This window comes from Gastrolobium bilobum, unplaced genomic scaffold (genome assembly GCF_033153095.1).
Source record: "Gastrolobium bilobum isolate Gb01-03AN ecotype WA unplaced genomic scaffold, APGP_CSIRO_Gbil_v1 utg5903, whole genome shotgun sequence".
Taxonomy (NCBI): Eukaryota; Viridiplantae; Streptophyta; class Magnoliopsida; order Fabales; family Fabaceae; genus Gastrolobium; species Gastrolobium bilobum.
Window position 1 is genome coordinate 766,694 of NW_026899498.1, and position 23,283 is coordinate 789,976.

The 23,283-nt window shown below is 32.5% G+C and overlaps 2 protein-coding genes across 2 annotated transcripts; both read left to right on the top strand.

Moving 5' to 3' along the window:
- Window positions 1-7,240: 7,240 nt before the first annotated feature.
- LOC133290698 (protein LlR18B-like) lies at window positions 7,241-7,546 on the top strand. The gene has a single exon (XM_061488826.1). It carries the CDS (start codon window positions 7,241-7,243, stop codon window positions 7,544-7,546), a length of 306 nt encoding a protein of 101 aa, XP_061344810.1.
- A 4,515-nt stretch (window positions 7,547-12,061) lies between these two features.
- Window positions 12,062-12,796, top strand: LOC133290727 (major strawberry allergen Fra a 1.07-like). The gene is made up of 2 exons (XM_061488863.1): window positions 12,062-12,262; window positions 12,374-12,796. Exons 1-2 carry the CDS (start codon window positions 12,079-12,081, stop codon window positions 12,661-12,663), a joined length of 474 nt encoding a protein of 157 aa, XP_061344847.1. The 5' UTR covers window positions 12,062-12,078; the 3' UTR covers window positions 12,664-12,796.
- Window positions 12,797-23,283: the final 10,487 nt, after the last annotated feature.

A 23,283-nucleotide genomic window follows, 5' to 3' on the forward strand; every position in this document is an offset into this window, starting at 1 on the left:
ATAAAATCATTATTTTTAATTCGATTATTAATTATTAAGATTTTCTTAGATGCCCTGGTCATGTTAAATCATATAGGACTCAATTTTTATTATTTTTTGGTTTATTTTTTTTACGTAAAATACTTTTGTTTCTTTGTTTTTTTTCCTTTTATGTTTTTCCTTTCATCTTCTTGACTAAGCATTCTTTGCTTGGAAGTTTTCACATGGTTTGTATGTCTCTTTTTGACTACTTTTGTCATTTTCTTTTTTATATTGACCTTAATGCCCAAAATAGAAAATAGTACCAAAAAATAAAATTAATTGCAATGAGATGAATATTTGCTAAAAACAAACAATGGAGAAAAGGAGGGAAAAAAAGAGAGTAAAATAATTAATAGAGGAGAATTTTAAATTTTTTAACCAGAATTGGAAACTCATATGCAACGGATTTTCAGACTGTTTTTACCTGCTCTTGTCAGGTTTTAGTACCTTTTTTTTTTCAACGGATTTTCAGACTATTAAAAGAAGATATAGAAAGAGGGATGAATAGGGATGCAGTGCTGAAGGATCAAGTTACAGACCTCGAGCACCGACGGTGTTGCCATCCCTCACTCATCCCTAGTTTGCTTAGCCGTTGAAGCATAGTGCAGGCACTGCGCCTACTTTGTGAGGGTGGTACAAAGATTGATTTGAACGACACTGATAGGAACACTAGTCGAGGAGGATCATTGGAAATCACGATGAAACAATAAAAAGTGGAGGATTTGAAGGACAATTCAGGTCATTTTTGAGAATAGGAATTGGAAACTCATGATGGGAAACTGCCATATATTTGCTCACAGCTCATCCCTTTGAAAAAATATATAAGAATAGATAGTTATAAAATCATTATTTTTAATTCGATTATTAATTATTAAGATTTTCTTAGATGCCCTGGTCATGTTAAATCATATAGAACTCAATTTTTATTTTTATTTTGGTTTATTATTTTTACGTAAAATACTTTTCTTTCTTTGTTTTTTTCCTTTTATGTTTTTCCTTTCATCTTCTTGGCGAAGCATTCTTTGCTTGCAAGTTTTCACATGGTTTGTATGTCTATTTTTGACTATTTTTGTCATTTCCTTTTTTATATTGACCTTAATGCCCAAAATAGAAAATAGTACCAAAAAATAAAATTAATTGCAAGGAGATGAATATTTGCTAAAAACAAACAATGGAGAAACAGAGGGAAAAAAGGAGTAAAATAATGAACAGAGAAGAATTTTAAAAATTTTAACCGGAATTGGAAACTCATATGCAACGTGTAATTAAGAAAACACATGCCTCTAATACAAGTCAAACTGTAAATTTAGAAGAAGAAGAAAATAGGAAAGAAAATTAATTAAGTAGTTAATTATAGATGGTGCATGATCCATTATTTGTTTTATATATCATGAATGAATGTATGTATTTTAATTTACTAAATACAAAGCGGAAAAGAATTAAGTCTCAATTGTATGAGTGCGGTTAGGGGTGTAAATGGGCCAGGCTGGCCCAGCCCAGCCTACGGCCCGACCTACATTGAGCCCAGCCCAAGCCCGGCCTTTCAGAAAAGTAGAGTAGGCTTAGGCTTATTAATTTTTTTTAATAAATAGGCCATAGGCCAATTTTGTCAAGTTCAGCCTACAGCCTTGTAGGCTGGCCTATTTAATTTATTAAAATAAAATAAAATAATAATATTTATTTTATGTGGCAGAGACACAAAGTATCAAATACCAATATCTCTTACTTTTTGTGCTATTTTATTTTATGAAAGGAAAACTTGTCTAATGTCTCCAAATTTTACATGTTGTTGCAGCTTAATACTATGAAGCAATGGGTACCTTGCTGGATTATGATGTTACTGATGAAGATCTTTCAATAATACTCTTCTTTCCCTTGTCTTGATGGTGGTTTAAAGATTTTTAGATGAATGACATTCTCCTGTAGACTTTATTTAAACATCTAGTAATTGTATTTTTCTTATTTTTCCCATTTCTTTGACTCTATTCCTCTATGATATACATTCTAGAGCTGAGGTATTATGTTGACTCTTTCTTGTTTGTCATTTTTTCTTATGAGAAGTACTAGTGCATGCATGAATGGAACTTTCTTTGCTCTATACAATTATTTTTTTTGCTTAATATATATAGTGGGAGGCCTACAAGGCATGTAGGCCATGTCAGGCTTTCTTATTTTTGAAAATGGGCCGGGTTTGGCCTACAAATAAAGCCTTTAATAGGCCAGTAGGCCAGATAGGCTAAATTTTTTTTGACGTAGGCTTGGGTCAGGGGGCCAAAGCCCAGCCCAGCCCATTTACACTCCTAAGTGCGGCAGATGGATCTGGAGCAATATATAAGGAGAGGTGTTAGAATCATGTATAATAAAAGCTTTAATTAGTTATGAAATTTGAGTATATATGTAGAATTAAGTTGAAGGTTTTGCCATTTATGGAGTGGTGGATGGGCCCTGGTAGTGAGTAACAGATCCATGGTCTAATTTTGTCCATTTAAGAAACTCCATTATTGTGAAGTGAAACGGGACCTACACTAATCACTCCAAAAGGCTGTGCTTTGGTCGTTTGCTCTATATTTCCTCTCTTTTGGTAAAATGTATGATTTTGTTAACAGATGAATTGTTATATGACATATGAATTGGAAGTAATGTGTACTTCTTGTTTAGGCGTGCTTCCAATTCAACAATCTGAAAAATACATATGTTAGATTCTAATAAACATGATAGTGAAAGTAATAAACCTTATATAAATAATAATGTTGTACTATTATTATTTTTAACATTCCTGAAAATTATGTTGATTAAAGATTAACTTTATTCTTTTGCAGATAATGAAGGAAAGTTGAGGGTTACGTTTTGGCCAATCCAAGTGAAGAGGAGCTCAAGAGTGGCAAAGCTAAGGGTGATGCTCTTTTCAAGGCCATTGAGGGTTACGTTTTGGCCAATCCTGGTTACAACTAAGTGCTTGCTTATATATGGTTGTGTTTGTGGTTAATTTGGCTTTCAATGTAATCTTGCTTTTTCTTTCCTTTTGCTGCGGAATTGTGGGATTCTATGTCATGTGTATCTCACTTCATCAATAAATTTTACTTACAAAATATATTATTAATAAATTGTTAGTAGTACACTACAATGCATGTGAATTATTATTATTATTATTTTATCCTTTTTAATCCCCGACACTATATTGGGATCATTCTTACAATATCTAACAGAAGAAAATTATTACCTAATAACAAATAACAAATTTGGGAAACATAGACGAATTGTTTAGGTTTGCGCGAGTTTATAAATTCATGAGATAAATTTAAATATTTGTTTTATATTTAATCAGAAAAATATTTCTGCAGTTAATGCAGATACATTATCTGCATTTACTTTCAAAACGACGTCGTTTTGAGATTGAAAGATTAGAAAATTATAATTTTAAAGACTATAATAACCCTAAAATAAATTAAAATTATAAAAACACTATAATTTTTGTCCCAAAACGACGTCGTAATGGATTTACTGTAGATAACTTATCTGCAGTAAACGTAGAAAAAGTAAACCTATATTTAATTTATACAATATTTAATTTTCAAAAGTCACGGGTCCTATTTGTACCTTTCAACATTGGTGAAGAGAATCAAAGTATGGAATGGAATGAGTCGTAACAATGTAATAGCTTTAATGAATGAAATGGCTTTTCAAGTAATTTTGTTATTTGATTTATCATATCAGTATTGTAGATTATCATCAAAATTAATTTAAATAAATAATTTATCATGAGAAAATCAACTTTTTTATATGTAGAAAAAGATCTTTTGTAAAATAGTAAAATTAATGGAATAAAATTAAAAAAAAGTGACGAAATATACATGTTTTGATATAATATAATAGGAAGCACATGTTTTAAAAAAATAAAAATAAAAATAGGAAGCACAACATGAAACGATATCGTTTGGGGTTTAGGAAAAAAATACAGGCATTTTAGTAAAATATATGATACAAAAGAAAAGTGAAATTATTAAAATATTCTATATTTTTTTTTCTAAAATCCAAAATGACATTGTTTTCAGTTGTTGGAGATAATTTTATCTCATGTTGCAGGATAAACATATTTTACTTTATTTTAACCTGTAATTATAATTTCACATAAAAAAATGTAATTTACTTCCATATTTTTAAATTTAAATTTTAATGTTATAGTAATATTTAGTCATGTATTGTTAGTATTAAAAAAATTAACTTCCCTAAACGTTCATAATAATTACTTTAAAAGTCATACTGTTTTAATAATATAACAATATATAATTAAATGAAAATGTACAATATTTTGTGCAAATAATATAAAAAACTCAATAGTAAAGTATATCAAAATTAAATTTTTTAATACATAATTGTTTTTTCATATATTAATTTGATTTGCGTGACTGCGGGGATTAGATTTGTAGGGTTTGGTAGTAAATTACTAAATTCGTTCTGAGCAAAATAAGCTCAATCAAAACCCCAATGGGTTAAAGAAATGCCACATTTCGAAGACATAGGACTTGGAAATAGAAAGAGGCCCAAGATCCTCCAACATCAAATTTGTTGGAAATTCCACTAGTGGGTGTGGTTTTGTTCCCTTTCTTGGTGTAGGATTTTTGTTGCCTCTATATGTAGGATCGTTCTGAACTTAATTTTTATGTAATGATAAGACCTTGAGGTTTAGGATCTTCAAAGCTTCAAGACTTGTTTCATAAGTAAATATGGTAAGCTGGGACATGAACCAAGATATTGGTGACAATGTCCACAGGACCCACTAAAAAGGTGTTCTATCATCTATGGGATAACAACGGCATAAAGCTTCAACTTTTAGGATGAGATAGAACTCTCTCATGAAATTTCCAAAGTTCTTTCACTCAAGAGAAATGAAGGATATATTAGCAATTTTTGTTTGAATCTTTCGGCAATATTAGCAGATTGTCATGAGTGCAAAAATTAGAAAGGAGGAAAATTTCAACAGAGGGTTTTTGCGAGAACCCAACTATATCTTCTTTTAAGTCTACGGGGCACACTCTAATTTTTTTAAACGTTTAGTAAAAATATTTTTAGCTAGGAACAGTCTGTCAGGATTCAGGAACCAATCTAAGCTATAAGTAACTGCCGTCTCATCTAGTTTTAATTGGAATGCTTGACTGAATCTAGTATTTAAGTATAGACTCACCCACCAAAAAAAATTGTGAATCCCACCAAAATATTATGTCTTAATTAATATGATCATGTGATGTGTGAGGATATTATTCATTTACGAACAAAAATGAGAGGAAAAAAATATTAGAATGGGGAATAATAATATCATTACTGTTGATTTATCCATGAATAATTAGGATCATCTCATATGATATGAGCATGTTAAGTAATACATAATATGATTATTTTCCAAAAAGATGGACTCGAAATTACACACCCAAAATATCAATATTTTAGTTGGTTTTCAAAAGATATAACGTAAGTAATATTAGTTTTTGAATAATATTAAAAGGTTTTATAATTCTCATTTTGCATGAGAATTAAAATATCATGTCATAGAGATAAAATGCACGTGGGACCATACGTTAGAAAAAATTATATGTGAAATCTATATCAGCACGAAAATCGAAGGGTGTGTAGAAAAATTCAAACTCTCATGTTATATGAGAATTATAAAACCCAATATTAAATTATAACCACGATCTTTGAATACGCATTAATTGATCAAATTATTTTTAAAGTTTTTTGAATGAAAACTAATTTGATAAAAATAATAAACATTCAAAAAGATACTACTTAATCCTATTTTTAATCAAAAATTGTTGGGCTAGTAACAAAAGTCTTTGGCAGAGAAAGATCTCCATTCAGATATTAAGTGAGATTAGACACTATAAATATAGAGTTTTATACATATCATGTTGCACGACATTTTTAGTGTCATGCTACTCTCACATGACAAATGAGACCCGTCTTGTTTTCTTTTTTCTTTTTTGAGTGGGATCCACATCAAATGTATTAGAGTAACATGACACTAAAAATGTTTTACAACATAACATATATAAAACCCGTAAATATATAATCAAGGGGAATGATTCGTTTACAAACTTTTTTGACAAATTTTTACAAATTACACTATCTTCTCCCGGGAGAACATAGTGAAACCTAGTGTTCTACCGGGAGAAGATAGTGTAGTTTGTAAGAGTTTGAAAACAAAAAAGTTTGTGAATGTTACTGCCCCTATAATCAAATCCAAAACTTTATTAGATGCAGGAATATTTCTATTTATATAATATTCACTCCCTTTGTTCTTAATCAAAATGAAACTTTACTCACTCACAGCTGATTTTCCATCAAGAATCTGTTATTGAAGACAGTGGGTGATATTAAATCACTAGAGGTTTGAACCCATGTAAAGAACAGAAGGGATAAATGATCAGAATTATCCCTGTGCAATTATAAATAATAAAAACAGACTTACTTGACATCAGATGATGAAACAAACAGAATGATGAAACAGACAGAATAATATGTCAAAAGAGGAATTAAAATCCGAGCTCACAGAACGTGTCTCCTTAAGACAATTTGCCCCCTCACTGATGACAAAAGTTGATGGACACTTGTCTCCCAGGATAGAATGGATTTCGTCTGAAAAGTGGCGGCACTACCAGTCAACAGCCCAAACGAGTACAACAAAATGCCAGAGAAAACTACGATGGAGTATGAAAAGAAATATGCAAACCGGAAGGAGAAAAATTCCGGCAGAGTTTCAGTGCAGAAAAAATTGGATCCATTTTTTGAAGGTGTTAGTATCTATTTATAGACAACGTAAGGTCACGTTTCAAAAGGCACATTCATTCAACACGAAAAAACACTCATTCAAGGATGAAACAACATGTCCGTTAGGATGAAACAACACATCCTTTAGGATGAAAAGATACATCTGTTTGTCGACGAAAAGACACATATTTTCACTACCAAACTTCTTATTCATAACCAATAGATTGTCTACACAATTTATATATATAAATTCTAACAATCCCCCACATGGATAAGAACTTGTCTATGGGGCTATATATAATTAGAATAAGTGAAATGATGAGATCAACTTCCTAACGAATTAAATCAAGCCAAGAGTGACTAAGTATAATAATAAATCAAACGGACTAATTAATTAGCTAGTTTTAGATAGCTCCATATTTGTGTGTGTGTGACATAGACATGAGTACATTTTATGATTGTTGCAGGTGGCAAAACCAGCTATGTGCTACACAAAGTGGAAGCAATCGATGAAGCTAACTTGGGATACGACTACAGCATAGTGGGAGGGACTGGGTTGGATGAAAGTTTGGAGAAAGTGTCATTCGAGATTAAGGTGGTGCCTGGCCCTGATGGTGGGTCCATTGGAAAGGTCAATGTCAAATACTATACCAAAGGTGATTCAGTGCTATCGGAAGCGGTGCGTGAGGAAACAAAGTCAAAGGGAAATGGACTTTTCAAGGCCATCGAGGGTTACGTTTTGGCAAATCCTGATTACTAGATTCTCGGAAAAGCACTTGCTTTTTGTTTTATTCATGAAAAAATAATAATGAGTTTAATTCGTTTGGTTGTTTAATTTGTACTGCGAGAACCCTCGTACACGTGTCTCTGTTGGGTTGTCTTGTGAACTAGTGTCGGTTTGATGAGTGTTACTGTGGGTGGATTTGGTTGGGTACTGCTTACAAAAAATACTCTATGTCTGTTGGTGTTGACGTCTTTGCACCACACCTGTATTCTGCACTAAATAATGCAAAAGAATTTGGTTGCACTTCGTGTCATTTTTACTGTGCTCTTTAACTACTGAACTACTAAACTCACCCAAACCACCTGTATCGATTATAATGTTTTGGAAGAGTTTCCAAATGAGCATATCAAGATTGTAATTGATTTGCTTGGACGGTGATTCTTCTCGTTGTCTGTGCTAATAATAAAAATTTGCCACCTAAATATACTTTTATAATAAATTTGGAAATGAATAATTTCATATATTATTTTAATATTACCATATTACGTGAAAGATATTGATATTCATTATCATATTGAAAGAATAAATAATTGGTACTGGGACAAAATAAAAATATGAAAGAAGTGCTTGATTAAAACAGTAGTTTTTATTTTTTTTGTTTTACTTATTTTTCGTAAAAAATATAACTATTATCTATAAATAAATAAATAACATTAACATGATTATGTTAAATGAACGGGACCTCAATACAATTTTTTGAAAATTATTATTTAGACATGTAAGATTGTTTCCACAATCTTTACGAATTAATTTTGAGGGTCGATCTGTGAGACTATAGTCAAATAGTTTTTCTTTTAAGGGCATACTGAATTTACAATTTTTTTTTTTTACCTAATATATTATGTATTTCGAAGAATACACATTTATTTTCTTGGAGTTTTAAATTTTTTTTATAATATAAAATGACAAATGTCCAAGCCCAAAGCGATAGTATGGAGTTATCCAATCCTAAATGAAACTTCCATCTTACGTCAATTTCTTTATTAAATTTGTAAGGTCAATTTGATATTTTTCTTTTCAGAAATATTCTTTCATACTCTCCCATTACCAATTATTTAATAGAATTTATTTTTGTCCTTTTTCATTGCTCGAAAATAATATTTCACATTCCTGGGATTGATCCCTTGACCCGCATCAAATATTATTTTTTTCTAATTCGAAATTTCGTGATTCAGATCTGAACTTGTTAATTCTCCACAAAAGTTAGAACAAAAGAAAGAAAACGTTTAACAATAGAAAATCAGAGACTTCCAGCTTGAACTTGAAATATTAACCCAAGTGTGTGGTGGTTCAGTTGGTAGTATGGAGACTGATTGTTAAGAGAGAACCTCGGTTCAAATTCCATCAACATTATCTCGGGAGGGGCATAAGTACCGTTTTCCTTGGACTCGCACCCGAACTCTAGATTAGTCCCATAGGCGGCTCAAAGAGTCGAATCGTGAGAATACCGGAGATTCTGATTCGCCTCAAAGAGATAATTATGATCAGTTACCAAAAAAAAAAAAATAGATAAGGAAATACAAATTATTGATGGATAACTTAATTTCAATATATTTTGAATTTTAAGAAATTCCAAATTAAGTTATCAAATCTGTATGAAATATATATATATATAAGGAAGGATATTTTTACTACTAATATTTTTTACTACCAACTCACTACCTATCTAATCACCATTGGATCAACATTTTCTTTTTTTTCAAATTTTTTTTAGCATTCTCTCTCTTTGATTCAATGGTGATTAGATAGGTAGTAAGTTAGTAGTAGAAAATTTTAGTAGTAAGAATATCCTCCCTCATATATATATATATATATATATATATATATATATATATATACATATGAGGTAGGATCCTTTGACACTAGTGTCAAATTTGACACCTCATCTGAGAGCCGTTAGATCAAAAAAATCAACGGCTCTAATTTGTAAGCATGTGACACCATTGATCTTTTTTGACAAATTAGACACCGGTGTCAAAAGAATATACCTATATATATATATATATATATATATATATATATATATATATGGGGCAAGATATTCTTATACTGGTGTAAGAGTTAGAAGTCTTACACTCAATCTTGACCATCGATCCACTTGTATTCAATGGCTTACATTACTAAAAAATTTGAGCCCTTAGATATAAATGGGATCAATGGACAAGATTAAGAGTGTAACTTACACTGGTATAAAATGATCATATAATATATATATATATATATATATATATATATATATATATATATATATATATATATATATATATATATATATATATATATATATATATATATATATATATATATATATATATATATATATCTGAACCCACTTCAATAAGACTTGAGTATATGAATAAATTGCATGAAACATTCAAAACTTTTCCAACTTCTTTCTTAAACATTTTGCTTAAAATAATTTATTTTAAAAATAAAAAAACGCAATGCGTTAAATTGATAAATGGCAATATAGAATATCGTGCTTTTATTTAAGATTTATTGAAATGATGGGTTTTAGTTATAAAAAGTGATTGGTTTTAAAAATAAACTGTTATAATAATTTTTTTTGATATATAATTGTTAATTTTGTCTTTTAAAAAAATAAAAAATTCAGCATCTTCTAACCGATAGTAGTCTTTCTTTCTTCTTTTAGTTAACACGGAGCTAACGGCCAACTAATTACATGCATCTTTGGTGTACAGTACATGACAAGGTCCGATAGTATAAGACTTGATTAAATTTTAGTATTATTTAGTGTTTGGTATGATATTATATGAGATAATATATTTATAAAATAACAATCATCCAGTGTTTAGTAATGCACCGTATAATACTAGATAGGATAAAAATAAATATTTTTGACAAAATTATCCTTTAATAAGAATTTATATAATTCTTTTGAATATGACATATGATATTAATTTTTATAAAAATCTATTGATCAGTGTATTCAAAAAATATATTAATTTTTATAAAAGTAAAAATCTCTAATATTTAAAAATTAATATATTGAAAAATTATTTTTATATTAATATATTAATATTAAAATAATATATTAATTATTGAGAATTGCACTGGTTGACGATGTTAATACATCAACTCCTTATCAGACTAATCTCATCTCATTAGACTTAATTAAGTTATACATCATTTGCTTACCAAAAAAAATGTTATACATTATTTTGATGTATTAAGAGATTCTGCTGTATAAGCTTATATTATACGATTGTCACACCTAATAAATAAAAATATCATAACATATAATATAAATTTATACTATCAAACCTTATATATCACAACCAGGGATAGAAAAGAAGGACAAGACTTGTAACATGTAAAGCTCTATATGTTAAAGGAATCTAGATAGCAACCGATCGAATAAATCCCATGCATCTTGAAGATTTGAGCTACAGCCTAGATATAGTATAAATTGAGTTAGAAAGTTTCTGGAGCTTTTTAACAAACTTTATTCTGTGCATTATAAAATAATTATGGTTTTTTTATACCATTTTGATTTATACTATTCTTCATATTCGACTCCTCTAAAATGAAGGGTGCAATTTAGAAAGTAAAGTATAAAATAATATAATTGTTAATTTCAAAATTATTTTAACAATTTCATAAATTGATATATATATATATATATATATATATATATATATATATATATATATATATATATATATTTTCATTATAATTTTAACTGTTAATTTTTTTTAATGGGTAAAACTCTGCAATTTATCCTTAAAATACAGCACAAACCCAATTCCTATACCTCATATATATCAAATATTGTAATTCCAAACAGGACTAGGCGAATTTCATTTTTTTTTTTTTAAAAAGGTCTTACAGACAGAGTCTTAATTCTTATTATAAATGGGTTAAACATCAGCACATAAACTTATTTTATTGCGCTTGCAGGCTGCTACAATGACTAGAAACCATGTCTTTTTTTATGTGTCCATTGCTTGGTGCAAATTCAATGTACATCATGGAAATTATTACATAAAAAGGAAATCGCAATTGATGGATCATAGACCATTCAGAAGTCTTGGTTTCGCATGGGAGTAGCCACGTTTTAAGGAGTAAGCTGCTATTATTTTGTTTTAAAAATTAAGTTTAACTTACATGCTATTATTTTGCTAGTTTTTATGTGATCATACTGCATTATACTAAACGCCAATATTTTCTATGAATTTTGATTCTTTGATAAATAAAGCGTTAAATAACTTGACATGTCATCCAGAAGGATGGTTCCTTCTAAAGTCGTCTCATTTGAGTTGATTGCTTCATTAATTAATGTACTATTTGAGAAAATTAGTTAATAAGAAAATGTCAAAGTAATTGAACTTATCCGTAACGAGGTAGGGGAGCTTCCCATCAACCTGCAACGCTTATATAAAATACCATATTCACAATCCATAAACTCAAACTCACACTCAAACATCACAAAGCAATTTGCTATTTTCTTCCACTCACAACTTCTTGCATTAGTTTTTTCTATCATCATGGGTGTTTTCACTTATGAAGGTGAGCACGTGTCGACCATCGCTCCTGCAAGACTATACAAAGCCATTGTCCTAGATTCTAGCAATGTCTTCCCAAAAGCTTTACCAAACTTCATTAAGAGTGCTGAACTTATTGAAGGAGATGGAGGGCCAGGATCAATTAAGAAGCTCACTCTTGCTGAAGGTATAATAAATTAATTAAATTTAACTTTACATGGAACAATTAGTCAATATATATATACCTCTCTAAGCTCTTATCATGTTAATTAATTCATTTTATGTCATGTTTATATAGGATTAGGATATGTGAACCACAAGGTAGATGCGCTTGATGTAGAAAACTATGTGTACAATTACAGCGTAGTTGAAGGCAGTGCTTTGTCAGAATCATTGGAGAAGATCTGTTATGAGTACAAATTGGTGCCAAGCCCTGATGGTGGAACCGTAGTCAAATCCGCCACCAAATACTACACCAAAGGTGATGCTCAGCTCACAGAAGAGTTTGTTAAGGGTAACAAGGAAAGGTCTGCTGGGTTCGCCAAGGGTATTGAGGATTTTCTTTTGGCTAATCCTGATTACAACTAATTAAAACAAACAACCTTTATATATCTTTTCGGTGATAATTATGGTCCTTATGTGTACTCAACTATCATGTTGCTTTCATTTCTTGCCAGTAATAAACATTTGAATTGAGGGATCGGTGTGAGATTGCTTAGAAGTTGTTTCTATGTATACATGGCCAAGAAACATATTATATTTACAAATTTTTTTTGTTTACAAACTACGTTATTTTCTTCCTAGAGAATACTGGTTACACTATATTCTTCCAGAAAAAGATATTGTAACTAATAAAAAAATTAAAAAAAGTTTATAAACAGATTCTTCTCTGTATACATAATATTATAAAATTAATATAATCCATGAATAATATGAACTTATTTATTTGTGACATGATAAATTGTGTTTAGTCTTCTTCAAAATCTTTCTTCCTATAACTATGTCCTTTCAAAGCCACGTAAGACATAAAGAATATATGGTACTTTGACTTTGAAAAGTTGGGAAGAGACAAAATAATGGCTTTGAGCTAATTTTTGTTTGACTGGAATATTTACTTGTGAATTCTTTATTAAGAGTTAAACATTCTTTATTTTTCTTTCCTTTCTGCGACCTTGACCTCTTATTAAGAATTCCTTAAGCACCACTTTATTGCTCAAATCTCTCCTACACCCTATTCTAGCACATAAATTGTCATTTTCACATTATTTTTTCATTAATTTATCAAATTTGTCCAAACAATTAACGCCATTAAAAAGAATAACAAATTTTGCTGACATAACTTCCTATGTAAAAATAAGTGCTCAGTTGGCACATTTAATTAAGATTTTTTTTAAATTAGTTATTGCAATTAGTTTGATAAAATTTTGAACAGATTTATGAAAGAAATGAAATAATATAAGGGAAAAATGTTTGTCTTTTTAAATGACACAACTTGTGCCATTTCACTCTCACAAAAATGTGGGACCCACATCTTTTTTTTGGTCCACTCTCTCTCCTTCTTTATCTATCTCTTTTTTTCACTTAAAATGACATAATTTTACATCATTTAAAATGACAAACACTTTTTCCATAATATATAATTGTGAAATGATTCAGTTGATACTAGCTAAAGACTACCGTAGAAGTTGTTGGAAAAAAAAGCAATATATTATAATTTAAATAACAAATTATAAAAACATTTGAATTGAGGGATGAGTGGAGATTGTTTAGAAGTTGTTTCTATTTTATTTTATTTTTTGGAATAGAAGGAAACAAAAAACAGAAGCCATAACTACAAATAAACTAAACAATGGGGGTAGCAACTCCCATTATATCTCTCGAAATTAGACTCCAACAATCCTGAGGAGGCTCAACCAGAATCTCCATGTCCCAAGCTTGGAAGATAACACTAGAAGCTAGCCAATCTGCAACCATATTACCTTCTTTGTGGGTGTAACACCCCGTGTATACCCGGTTTGTTAACATGTCATCGTATTAAGTGTTGCTTAATTAAAAATGTGGAATAAATTTTTTCTTTTCAATTATGACGTCATTAATATTAACCAAGTTGATTACTTACTCCTTTTCATAAATCATTGCCTGTATGTAAATTGCAACAAAAGCTAAATACACTGAATAACCTCATTACATAAATAAGTGAGTATCTAAGGCACGAAACTACAACACGTAGTCTGGACCATAATCTTGATACAATTATACAACTCAATGCTAAATAAAACATAGTCAATCAATGTGGCATGGACAACCCCCATGCTCACCAAATAAGGCAACAAAGCCCAAAAGAGTCTCAACAATAACAAACAGAATCATAAGGATTGAACATGTCAGCATCCAAGCATAACAGTAATAACAGCAAGCATATCACATCAGCTCCGGCCTCCTGCCGCTCGAGGTCTCAACCCCCGAGTTACCTGAACCTGAAAATGTGCCCCAAACGTGGGGTGAGATCTCTAAACAGAAATCTCAGTAAGGTAAGGGGTCCTCAAGGATCTCTTCACCCCAAGCTCACTTACATGTGCAATATAAGTTCTAAAACCAGTAAAACAATATAAGTTCCAAAATCAGTGCAATGCAGCATAATAATCATGTCAAGTGTGTCAACTATTCTACTGGCCAGAGAAATGCAGGATTTACATACGTCTACTACCTACAATCAGTGCAAGTCACTACTTGCACCCACCCACAGAATCACCCTATGGTATGTCTCCTACAGACATAAGCTTACCGTCTAGGTGGAACAACACATGCATATTATAAGCACTTGCACATAACAGCTCAACAGCATTTAAAATATAAATACATGAAAACACATCATGCATATAAACCATTCCTCCATGGGGTATGGTGGAACCAACAATGGCTAAACCGAGGACACAAAAGCTTACCTCGCAAGCTAACTATCCAACCAAGAGTCCAACCAAGTCCAAGGTCCACAAACAGCACTCTCACAGTCTGTTTATACTAGAAATCATATCAACAATCGTAATCTACAAGCATATGACATAAAGACAACGCTTTCCTTTTACGTTTCAAGTCTGTAGGCTCCTCACAAAGCCATAAGCCCTTAATCACTTTGATTCTGACTTAGTTAATTATTACAGAGGTTCAACTTAACCAATCATGGGTCCATAAACCCATAATACAGTTCTGTCTGAACAGAATCGTCACTGCCTCGAAATTCTCAGAATATCGGGATATTTGTCGGGGGCATATCCGGATACCCATATCCGAATATCTCTAACCCTATATCCGGATATCAATATCCGGATATTTACAACCCCATATCCGGATATCAATATCCGGATATCATATCCGGATATTTCGCGACAAAATTTCTGCATTTCGCGAGATATCACTCTCAAGGTTCTATTTTTAACACATAAGAACGTTAAATCATGCATCTTTAAACCCTTTTAGACTAGTTATCATGTTGGTTACTTGTTCATCTTATTAAACATGCCAAGGCTTTATTTTTAACTAAGGAAACTCATGATCAAGGGTGATGCACTTACCCAAGGCTTCAAAACAGAGTTACAATTGCTCTTGGAGCTCCCCAATCAGTCCCCACAGTTCTGACTCCACAAGGAAACGAGAATGACAAGCAAGCAAGGTCATTTATAACCAAAAATGGCTTCTTGAAGCTCAAATGCCACCACAATGGTTCCCTCCACTCCCACCATGAAGTCAACCCACACACTCCAACAAACAGTGGCTGAGCACTCAGCAATGGCTACCTCTCATCCTCACAAGTCTAATGCACACTCACATTAGGGGATTTGATGACGAAATCAAGAGGAGAGGTGACCTCTTGGCTCACAAGGTGGAGAGGAAGAAGTTGATAGCAATGAGAAGGCAATCAACAACTGAGCAACTCACGTAGGAAGCCAATATAGCCTAGGGTTTTGTGCAATAAGGAGTATTTATAGTTGTTTAAGTCTTTAGCACACAATATTAGCACTAATAGCTACGCTTAGCATTTTAATCTCAAACTTAGGATTTTGAACCTAGCCATTTTTCTAATATTTGTCATATTTTTATTTTATTTTTTCGCAGCACTTTGTCGGTACGCGCTTTTACGTAGCCAATATCAGTTCTGAGGTCAATTTTCATTATTTTGACTTGAAACTTGTTATGCTAGTCCTATATATTATTCTAGTGACATATGCATACTTTTCATAATTTTCCGGGATACTTCATCGGTATGCATTTATACCGTGAGGTAGAATCAGTATCTGCATTTTTCGTTAGAAAAACGACTTTCAACATTATTAATCAATTACCATAATTATTTAAGCCTTCTCATAATTATTAGGGTCAATTATGAAATTATCTCATTAATCTCATAATTAATTAATTAAATTCCTAATTTAACGGTGCAGGTTCTTACATTCACCCCACCATTTAGAATTTTGTCCGCAAAATTAGAAATTTACATGTCTTGAAATTTGGGGTATTGCCGGGGAAGCTCGTCCTCTCACTCCCAAGTACACTCCTCAAGAGTTCTTCCTGTCCATTGCACCTTGACAAATGCCTGGAAACTTAAATTTTGTAGTTAAAAAGCATGAAAGTTGGATTTTGAGCTAACATAACATGATCTTGCTTGTTTTGAAGGTGAATTGACATGAAATGGTGCTAAAATGGATTAAGGACCTTGAGAAAGATATTTAAAACCAAAAGGATCCCCTTTGAAGCAATTCACAAGTAAATTAAAGACAGATGGAGCGCCTTTTAGTGCTCTACAATGCGCTCATAAAGCGAGAATGACCAACATTCTCTGCACTAGCGCACTGAAGTGCTCATATGAGCAAATTCTCTTTCGAAGAGGGCGCTCAAGCGTGTTGTAGCGCATTAAAGCGCTCTCAGGCAGAAAAATTACGGTATTAAATCCAGTTCGGCCCAATAATTTGTCGATCCCCCATGAAAAGATATAATCCATTTTTTTCTCCGAAATTGACCGACACGATACTTGTTAACAAAGGTAAAAAAAATAATAAGACTTAGTGCCTAATTGGATCCTCTTATTTTTAAGCTAGAAGCTACTTTTAAACAGAAACTAGGCCAAACAAGTTTTGAGAAAAACTTTTATAATAAAAGCTCTCTTTTTATAATGAAAAAAAAAACCAAAAGCTCCTAGGAGAAGCATTTTTTAAGCTCTTATAAGCTTTTCTTAAATTGTGTATTTTTTTTAAATGAAGAGTCATAGAGATATAGAGAAAGAGAGATTTTTTTTGAAATGTGTGCTTTTAAGTTAAATTTTTTATGAAATAATCAAACATCTTTTAGCTTTTTTTAAAATTTCTTTTTTTAACTTTAAGTAAAAAGAACTTCTAACTCAAAAAAGATAGAATCTTAACAGCTCTTCACCTGCTCTTATTATCATGCAGAGTTATGCCAAAATCTAAAAATAATAATATTTTTCTTGGGAAACGTGTTTATCCTTTTAAGTGACAAAACTTATAACAGTTACATGGTTGGAATGACAAATAACAGTTACATCTGTGTGGTGAATGATTACGGTGGTTTGGGTTTCATCGATGTGAGAGTCAAGCTCCTAACTGGGTCTCCAATACTAAGTTGGTGACTTGCAAGATACCTGAGCAATCACATTTTTCCAAGGTGTCAATGCATAGAGGCTACCTTTTCTCTTCAATGGAGGATAGCATTTTAGTCTACAATGGTTCTGAGTCTGACTGGGATTTGACATCCAAACATAGTGGAGGTTCTAGAGGTTCAATTTCTGATTTCTCCATTGGTGGGGAGAGACTTTTTACCCTTCACAGTGAAGAAAATGCTTTTGACATGTGGGAAACTCCTAAACCCACATTTGACTATTACTAGGTAGTGACTTAGAAACTCTTTGCTTTTTGATAGGGAGAATGATAAGAAATGGGTTCCTATCTGAAGAACATGAAAGGAAAAACAAAGAAGAAGAACAAAGAAGGAAAACGAAGAAGAAGAGTAGTGTTATTAGATGTTGAGCAGAGTGATTATAATTTATTTATTTTTTGTGTACATCCGCACACTTTTTTTGTAGTACATCAGGTAATCATTGATCTCCATACCTCTCTGCAATCTGCACAATACACACCTCTGCACCGCCGCTACACACTTCTGCACCATTACACACACCCTACACCACTCACTAGGTTAATTATAGACTAGTGCTATATGTGCTTTTTAATTTTCTCTATATTAGTCCCTTGACAACATGGAACACTAGTGTAATTTTTCACTCCGGAATTTCTATACAAGATTGGAAGTTATACCAATTAACGAAAATTACAATTGCAAATATGTATTTTTTTGCATCTATGTGAGATTATTTCTGTTGTAATGTAGTTCTGAAAGTTTCTCTATAACATAGAAAATAACAATTCCAAATTATTATTATTATTATTATTATTATTATTATTATTATTTCTATTATTATTTTGGAGTACATCTATATCACTGTAAAAACCCGCACCGTTAATTAAGGAAATTAATCAGTTAATTATGAGTTTAATGAGATAATTCCATAATTGACCCTAATAATTATTATGAGGCTCTAATAATTATAGTAAGTGGGTATTAATGCTGAAAGTCGCTTTTCTAACGAAAAGTGCAAATATCAGTTCTGCTAGTCAGTATAAATGCGTACCGAAAAAGTATTCTGGAAAATTATAATAAGTGTATGATAATTACTAGAATAACATGTAGGACTTGTAAAACGAGTTTCAAGTTAAAATAATGAGAATTGGTGCCAGAAACTGGAACTGGCTATGAAAAGCGCGTATCGGAAATGTGCTTCGAAAAATAAAAGAAGAATATGATAATTCTTGTAAAATTAAATAGGTTAAGAATCCTGAGTTTGGAATTTAAATGCTAAGCGTAGCTATTTTTTCTAATACTGTGTAGTTTGAGTTAATGAGACTATATATACGTGGGCACTAAGCCCTAGGTCAGAATTTGCATTCCTTCTACGTGAGATTCTGAACCCCTTGGCTGCCACCTTCACCTCCATTGCAAGGGTGGAGCTTTTCTCCATTTTCTAGCCCAAGTTCCCACCTTTTCCCTTACTTTCTTCACCAAAGTTCCTTGTATGAGTGTGCTCTAGCCATGGTTGGTTGGAAGTTTACTCATTTCTGAGTTTTTGGTCACTGGTTTGGTGGGGTTTAGGGCTGTATTTCTGAGTTTGGTGTGAGGGGTCATCTTCTTGGCACTTTTGAGCTTCATGGTGTCATTTTGATGGAGAAAGGACCAACCTTGTGGTGTATTTTCGTGCTCTTGCAAAGTCAGAATTTTTGAACATTATTGGAGAGCTCCAAGAGCCTTCTTTGTTGCTGAGTTTGGACCCCATTGGTATACCTTGGACTTTCCTTTAATTTTTCTTGAAAATAAGCTTGTTTATGTTATGAAATGAGATAACTTTAATCATTCAAGCTTAAGGTTGCTAATCTAAGGCTAATAAGTGTTAATGAATATATGTTTTGGGTCAAAACCGGACTTGGGAGCTTGGGGAAGCTTTGGGGTCTCGAATTATGCAGAAAAATCTGCATTTTTGCGTTTCTGCTCAGGTGGTAATCGATTACCTTTGAGTGGTAATCGGTTACCATGAAGGGTAATGGATTACCCCCTGTATGGTAATCGATTACCTAGTCAAATATGACAGCAACGACATAGTTTAGTAAAATTGCGATATCTCGAGCTACAGAGCTCGAAATTGAGTGAGGTTTGGACCTATGTGAAGCCAACACATAGGGATACAACTCTGTAAAATTTAGTAGCCATTGGATCAGTAGTTTGATCTCAGTGTCAATTTTAACTCGTGTTTTGGTTGCTGGAAATTCCGTTTGCAGCAGTCACCTTGCGTAAAACATAACTGGAGTTATACAACTCCGATTGAGACATAAAGTATATCGTTGGAAACCTCAAGATGTTTAGTTTAACATTGTAAATATTAGAATATGAATATTGATACAATTGTTGGTCTAAAACAGATTGTGATTCTGCTGTGTTTGAACTTTGAGTTTGTGCGGACTCTTGGCTTGGATAGCTAGCTTACAAGGTAAGCTTTCGTGTCCTCGGTTTAGCCATGTTGTGGTTCCACCATGTCCCATGGGGGTATGGTTATATGCATGCTCTGTTACATGCTTTGAATATTTGAAATGCTGTTGAACTTTATGTGTAATGGCTTTTAATATGCATGTGTTGTTCTATCTTGATGGTAAGCCTGAGTATGTGGCGTCATACTGGACGGTGATCCGGGGTGGATGCAAGTGGTGTCTTGCACTATGTGTGGGTATTAGACGTATATAAATCCTGCATTTCTCTGGCCAGTAGAGTAGTATTGACACATATGGTATGATTATCTGCTGCATTGCACTATTTTAGAACTGATGATGACAAACTGCTTTTGAACTTATATTGCACATGTAAGTGAGCTTGGGGTGGAAGATCCTTGAGGACCCCTTGCCTTACTGAGATTTCTTGTTTAGAGATCTCACCCCACGTTTGGGGAATGCTTATTTCAGGTTCAGGTAGTATGAGGACTGATGCCTCTAGCGGCAGGAGGCCAGAGCTTAGTTGATGATTATTGCTGTTATATGTTATATGCTGGCATGACTAGATTGGATGCTGTTTATGTTTTCCGCCTTTATCGTTATGTTGCTGTTGAGTTGAGACTTATGTGGGCTTTGTAGCCTTATTTGGGGTGAGCATGGGAGTTGTCCATGCCACCATGTTGTTAGTACTTTTGAGTTGAGTTGTATAAACTGCTAGTTGGACCGGTCTACGTGTTGTAGTTCCGTGTCTAGAGGAATACTTATGTTATTTATTTTATGAGGTATTCCAGTTAGCTGTTTATTGCAATATACATACAGGCGATGTTTTGAAAATGGTTAAGTAATCAAGTTGGTAATGATTAATGACATCATAATTGAAAAGAAAAAGATATTTCGCAATTTTAATTAAGCGCAGCTTAATACGATAGTATGATAACATTACCGGATATATACGAGGTGTTACAATCACTATCTGGAAATCATCCAACACACACCCACGCTACAAACACCTCTGCACAATACAAACACCCCACCCCACTAGCTAGTGGTACAACAATTATGAAGTTAACAACCAATTGGAGAGCATTGAGGGGTTGATGAGAGAAGGTGATGCGAACAATGAGAGTGTGTCATGCTCATAGGCTCATAGCACACCAGCCTCTCTTTTCGCGAAGCAACATGAAGAGGGAAGGGGAAATCTCATGAAGGGGGAAAGGAGAAAAGAGAGAGAGAATGGCTATTCTAATCTAATCCTATACGTCCAAATCTGAAATGAAAGGTCTAATTTAATACTATACGTTCAAATCTGAAAGGAAAGGATAAAATAAATTCAAAGTAAATTCAACTAATATGATGGTAGCTTCTAGAATAACCATAAGGCTGTCACATCACATCATGGTGTCAATGCATAGAGGCTACCTTTTCTCTTCAATGGAGGATAGCATTTTAGTCTACAATGGTTCTGAGTCTGACTGGGTTTTGACCTCCAAACTTAGTGGAGGTTCTAGAGGTTCAATTTCTGATTTCTCTATTGGTGGAGAGAGACTTTTTACCCTTCACAGTGAAAAAAATGCTTTTGACATGTGGGAAACCTCTAAACCCACATTTGATTATTACTAGGCAGTGACTTGGAAACTCTGTGTATTTTGATAGGGAGAATGATAAGAAATGAGTTCCTATCTGAAGAACATAAAAGGAAAAATCAAGAAGATGAACAGAGAAGGAAAATGAAGAAGAAGAATAGTAGTGTTATTAGATGTTGAGCAGAGTGATTATAAGGTTCTTTTATTTTATTTTTTATTTTTTTGTGTACATTCGCACACATTTTTTTTATAGTACATCAGGGAATCATTGAAATCCATACCTCTCTCCAGTCTGCACAATACACACCTCTGCACCGCCGCTACACACTTCTGCACCATTACACATACCTCAGCACACTCACTATGCTAATTCTACACTAGTGCTATATGTGCTTTTTAATTTTCTCTATATTAGTCCCTTAATAAACATGGAACACTAGTGTAATTTTTTCACTCTGGAATTTTTATACTAGATTGGAAGTTATACCAAATAACGAAAATTACAATTGTAAATTTGTATTTTTTTGCATCTGTGACATTATTTCTTTTGTAAGGTAGTTCTAAAGTTTCTCTGTAACATAGAAAATAAATGTTCCAAATTATTATTATTATTATTATTATTATTATTATTATTATTTTGGAGTACATCACTATCATTATCTGGGAATCATCCAACACACACTCACGCTACAAACACCTCTGCACAATACAAACTCCCTTCCCCACTAGCTAGTGGTACAGTAATTATGAAGTTAACAACCAATTGGAGAGCATTGAGGGGTTGATGAGAGAAGGTGATGCGAACAACGAGAGTGTGTCTTGCTCATAGGCTCATAGCACATTAGCCTCTCTTTTCGCGAAGCAGCATGAAGGGGGAAGGGAAAATCTCATGAAGGGGGAAAGGAGAAAAGAGAGAGAGAATGGCTATTCTAATCTAATCCTATACGTCCAAATCTGAAATGAAAGGTCTAATTTAATCGTATACGTTCAAATCTAAAAGGAAAGGATGAAATAAATTCAAAGTAAATTCAACTAATATGATGGTAGCATCTAGAATAACCATAAGGCTGTCACATCACATCATGGTGTCAATGCATAGAGGCTACCTTTTCTCTTCAATGGAGGATAGCATTTTAGTCTACAATGGTTCTGAGTCTGACTGGGTTTTGACCTCCAAACTTAGTGGAGGTTCTAGAGGTTCAATTTCTGTTTTGTCCATTGGTGGGGAGAGACTTTTTACCCTTCACAATGAAAAAAATGTTTTCGGCATGTGGGAAACCCCTAAACCCACATTTGACTAATACCAGGCAATGACTTGGAAACTCTGTGAATTTTGATAGGGATAATGATATGAAATGGGTTCCTATCTGAAGAACATGAAAGGAAAAATCAAGAAGAAGAACAGAGAAGGAAAACGAAGAAGAAGAAGAGTAGTATTATTAGATGTTGAGCAGAGTGTTTACAAAGTTCTTTTTATTTTATTTTATTTTTTGAGTACATCTGCACACATTTTTTTTGTAGTA

What these genes read in the sequence shown, in the direction of transcription:
- LOC133290698 (XM_061488826.1), top strand. Translation starts at nt 7,241, where the DNA reads ATGATTGTTGCAGGTGGCAAAACCAGCTATGTGCTACACAAAGTGGAA.
- LOC133290727 (XM_061488863.1), top strand. Translation starts at nt 12,079, where the DNA reads ATGGGTGTTTTCACTTATGAAGGTGAGCACGTGTCGACCATCGCTCCT. An exon ending in GAAGCTCACTCTTGCTGAAG is followed by an intron (nt 12,263 to 12,373) that starts GTATAATAAATT and finishes ATGTTTATATAG; the next exon opens with GATTAGGATATGTGAACCAC.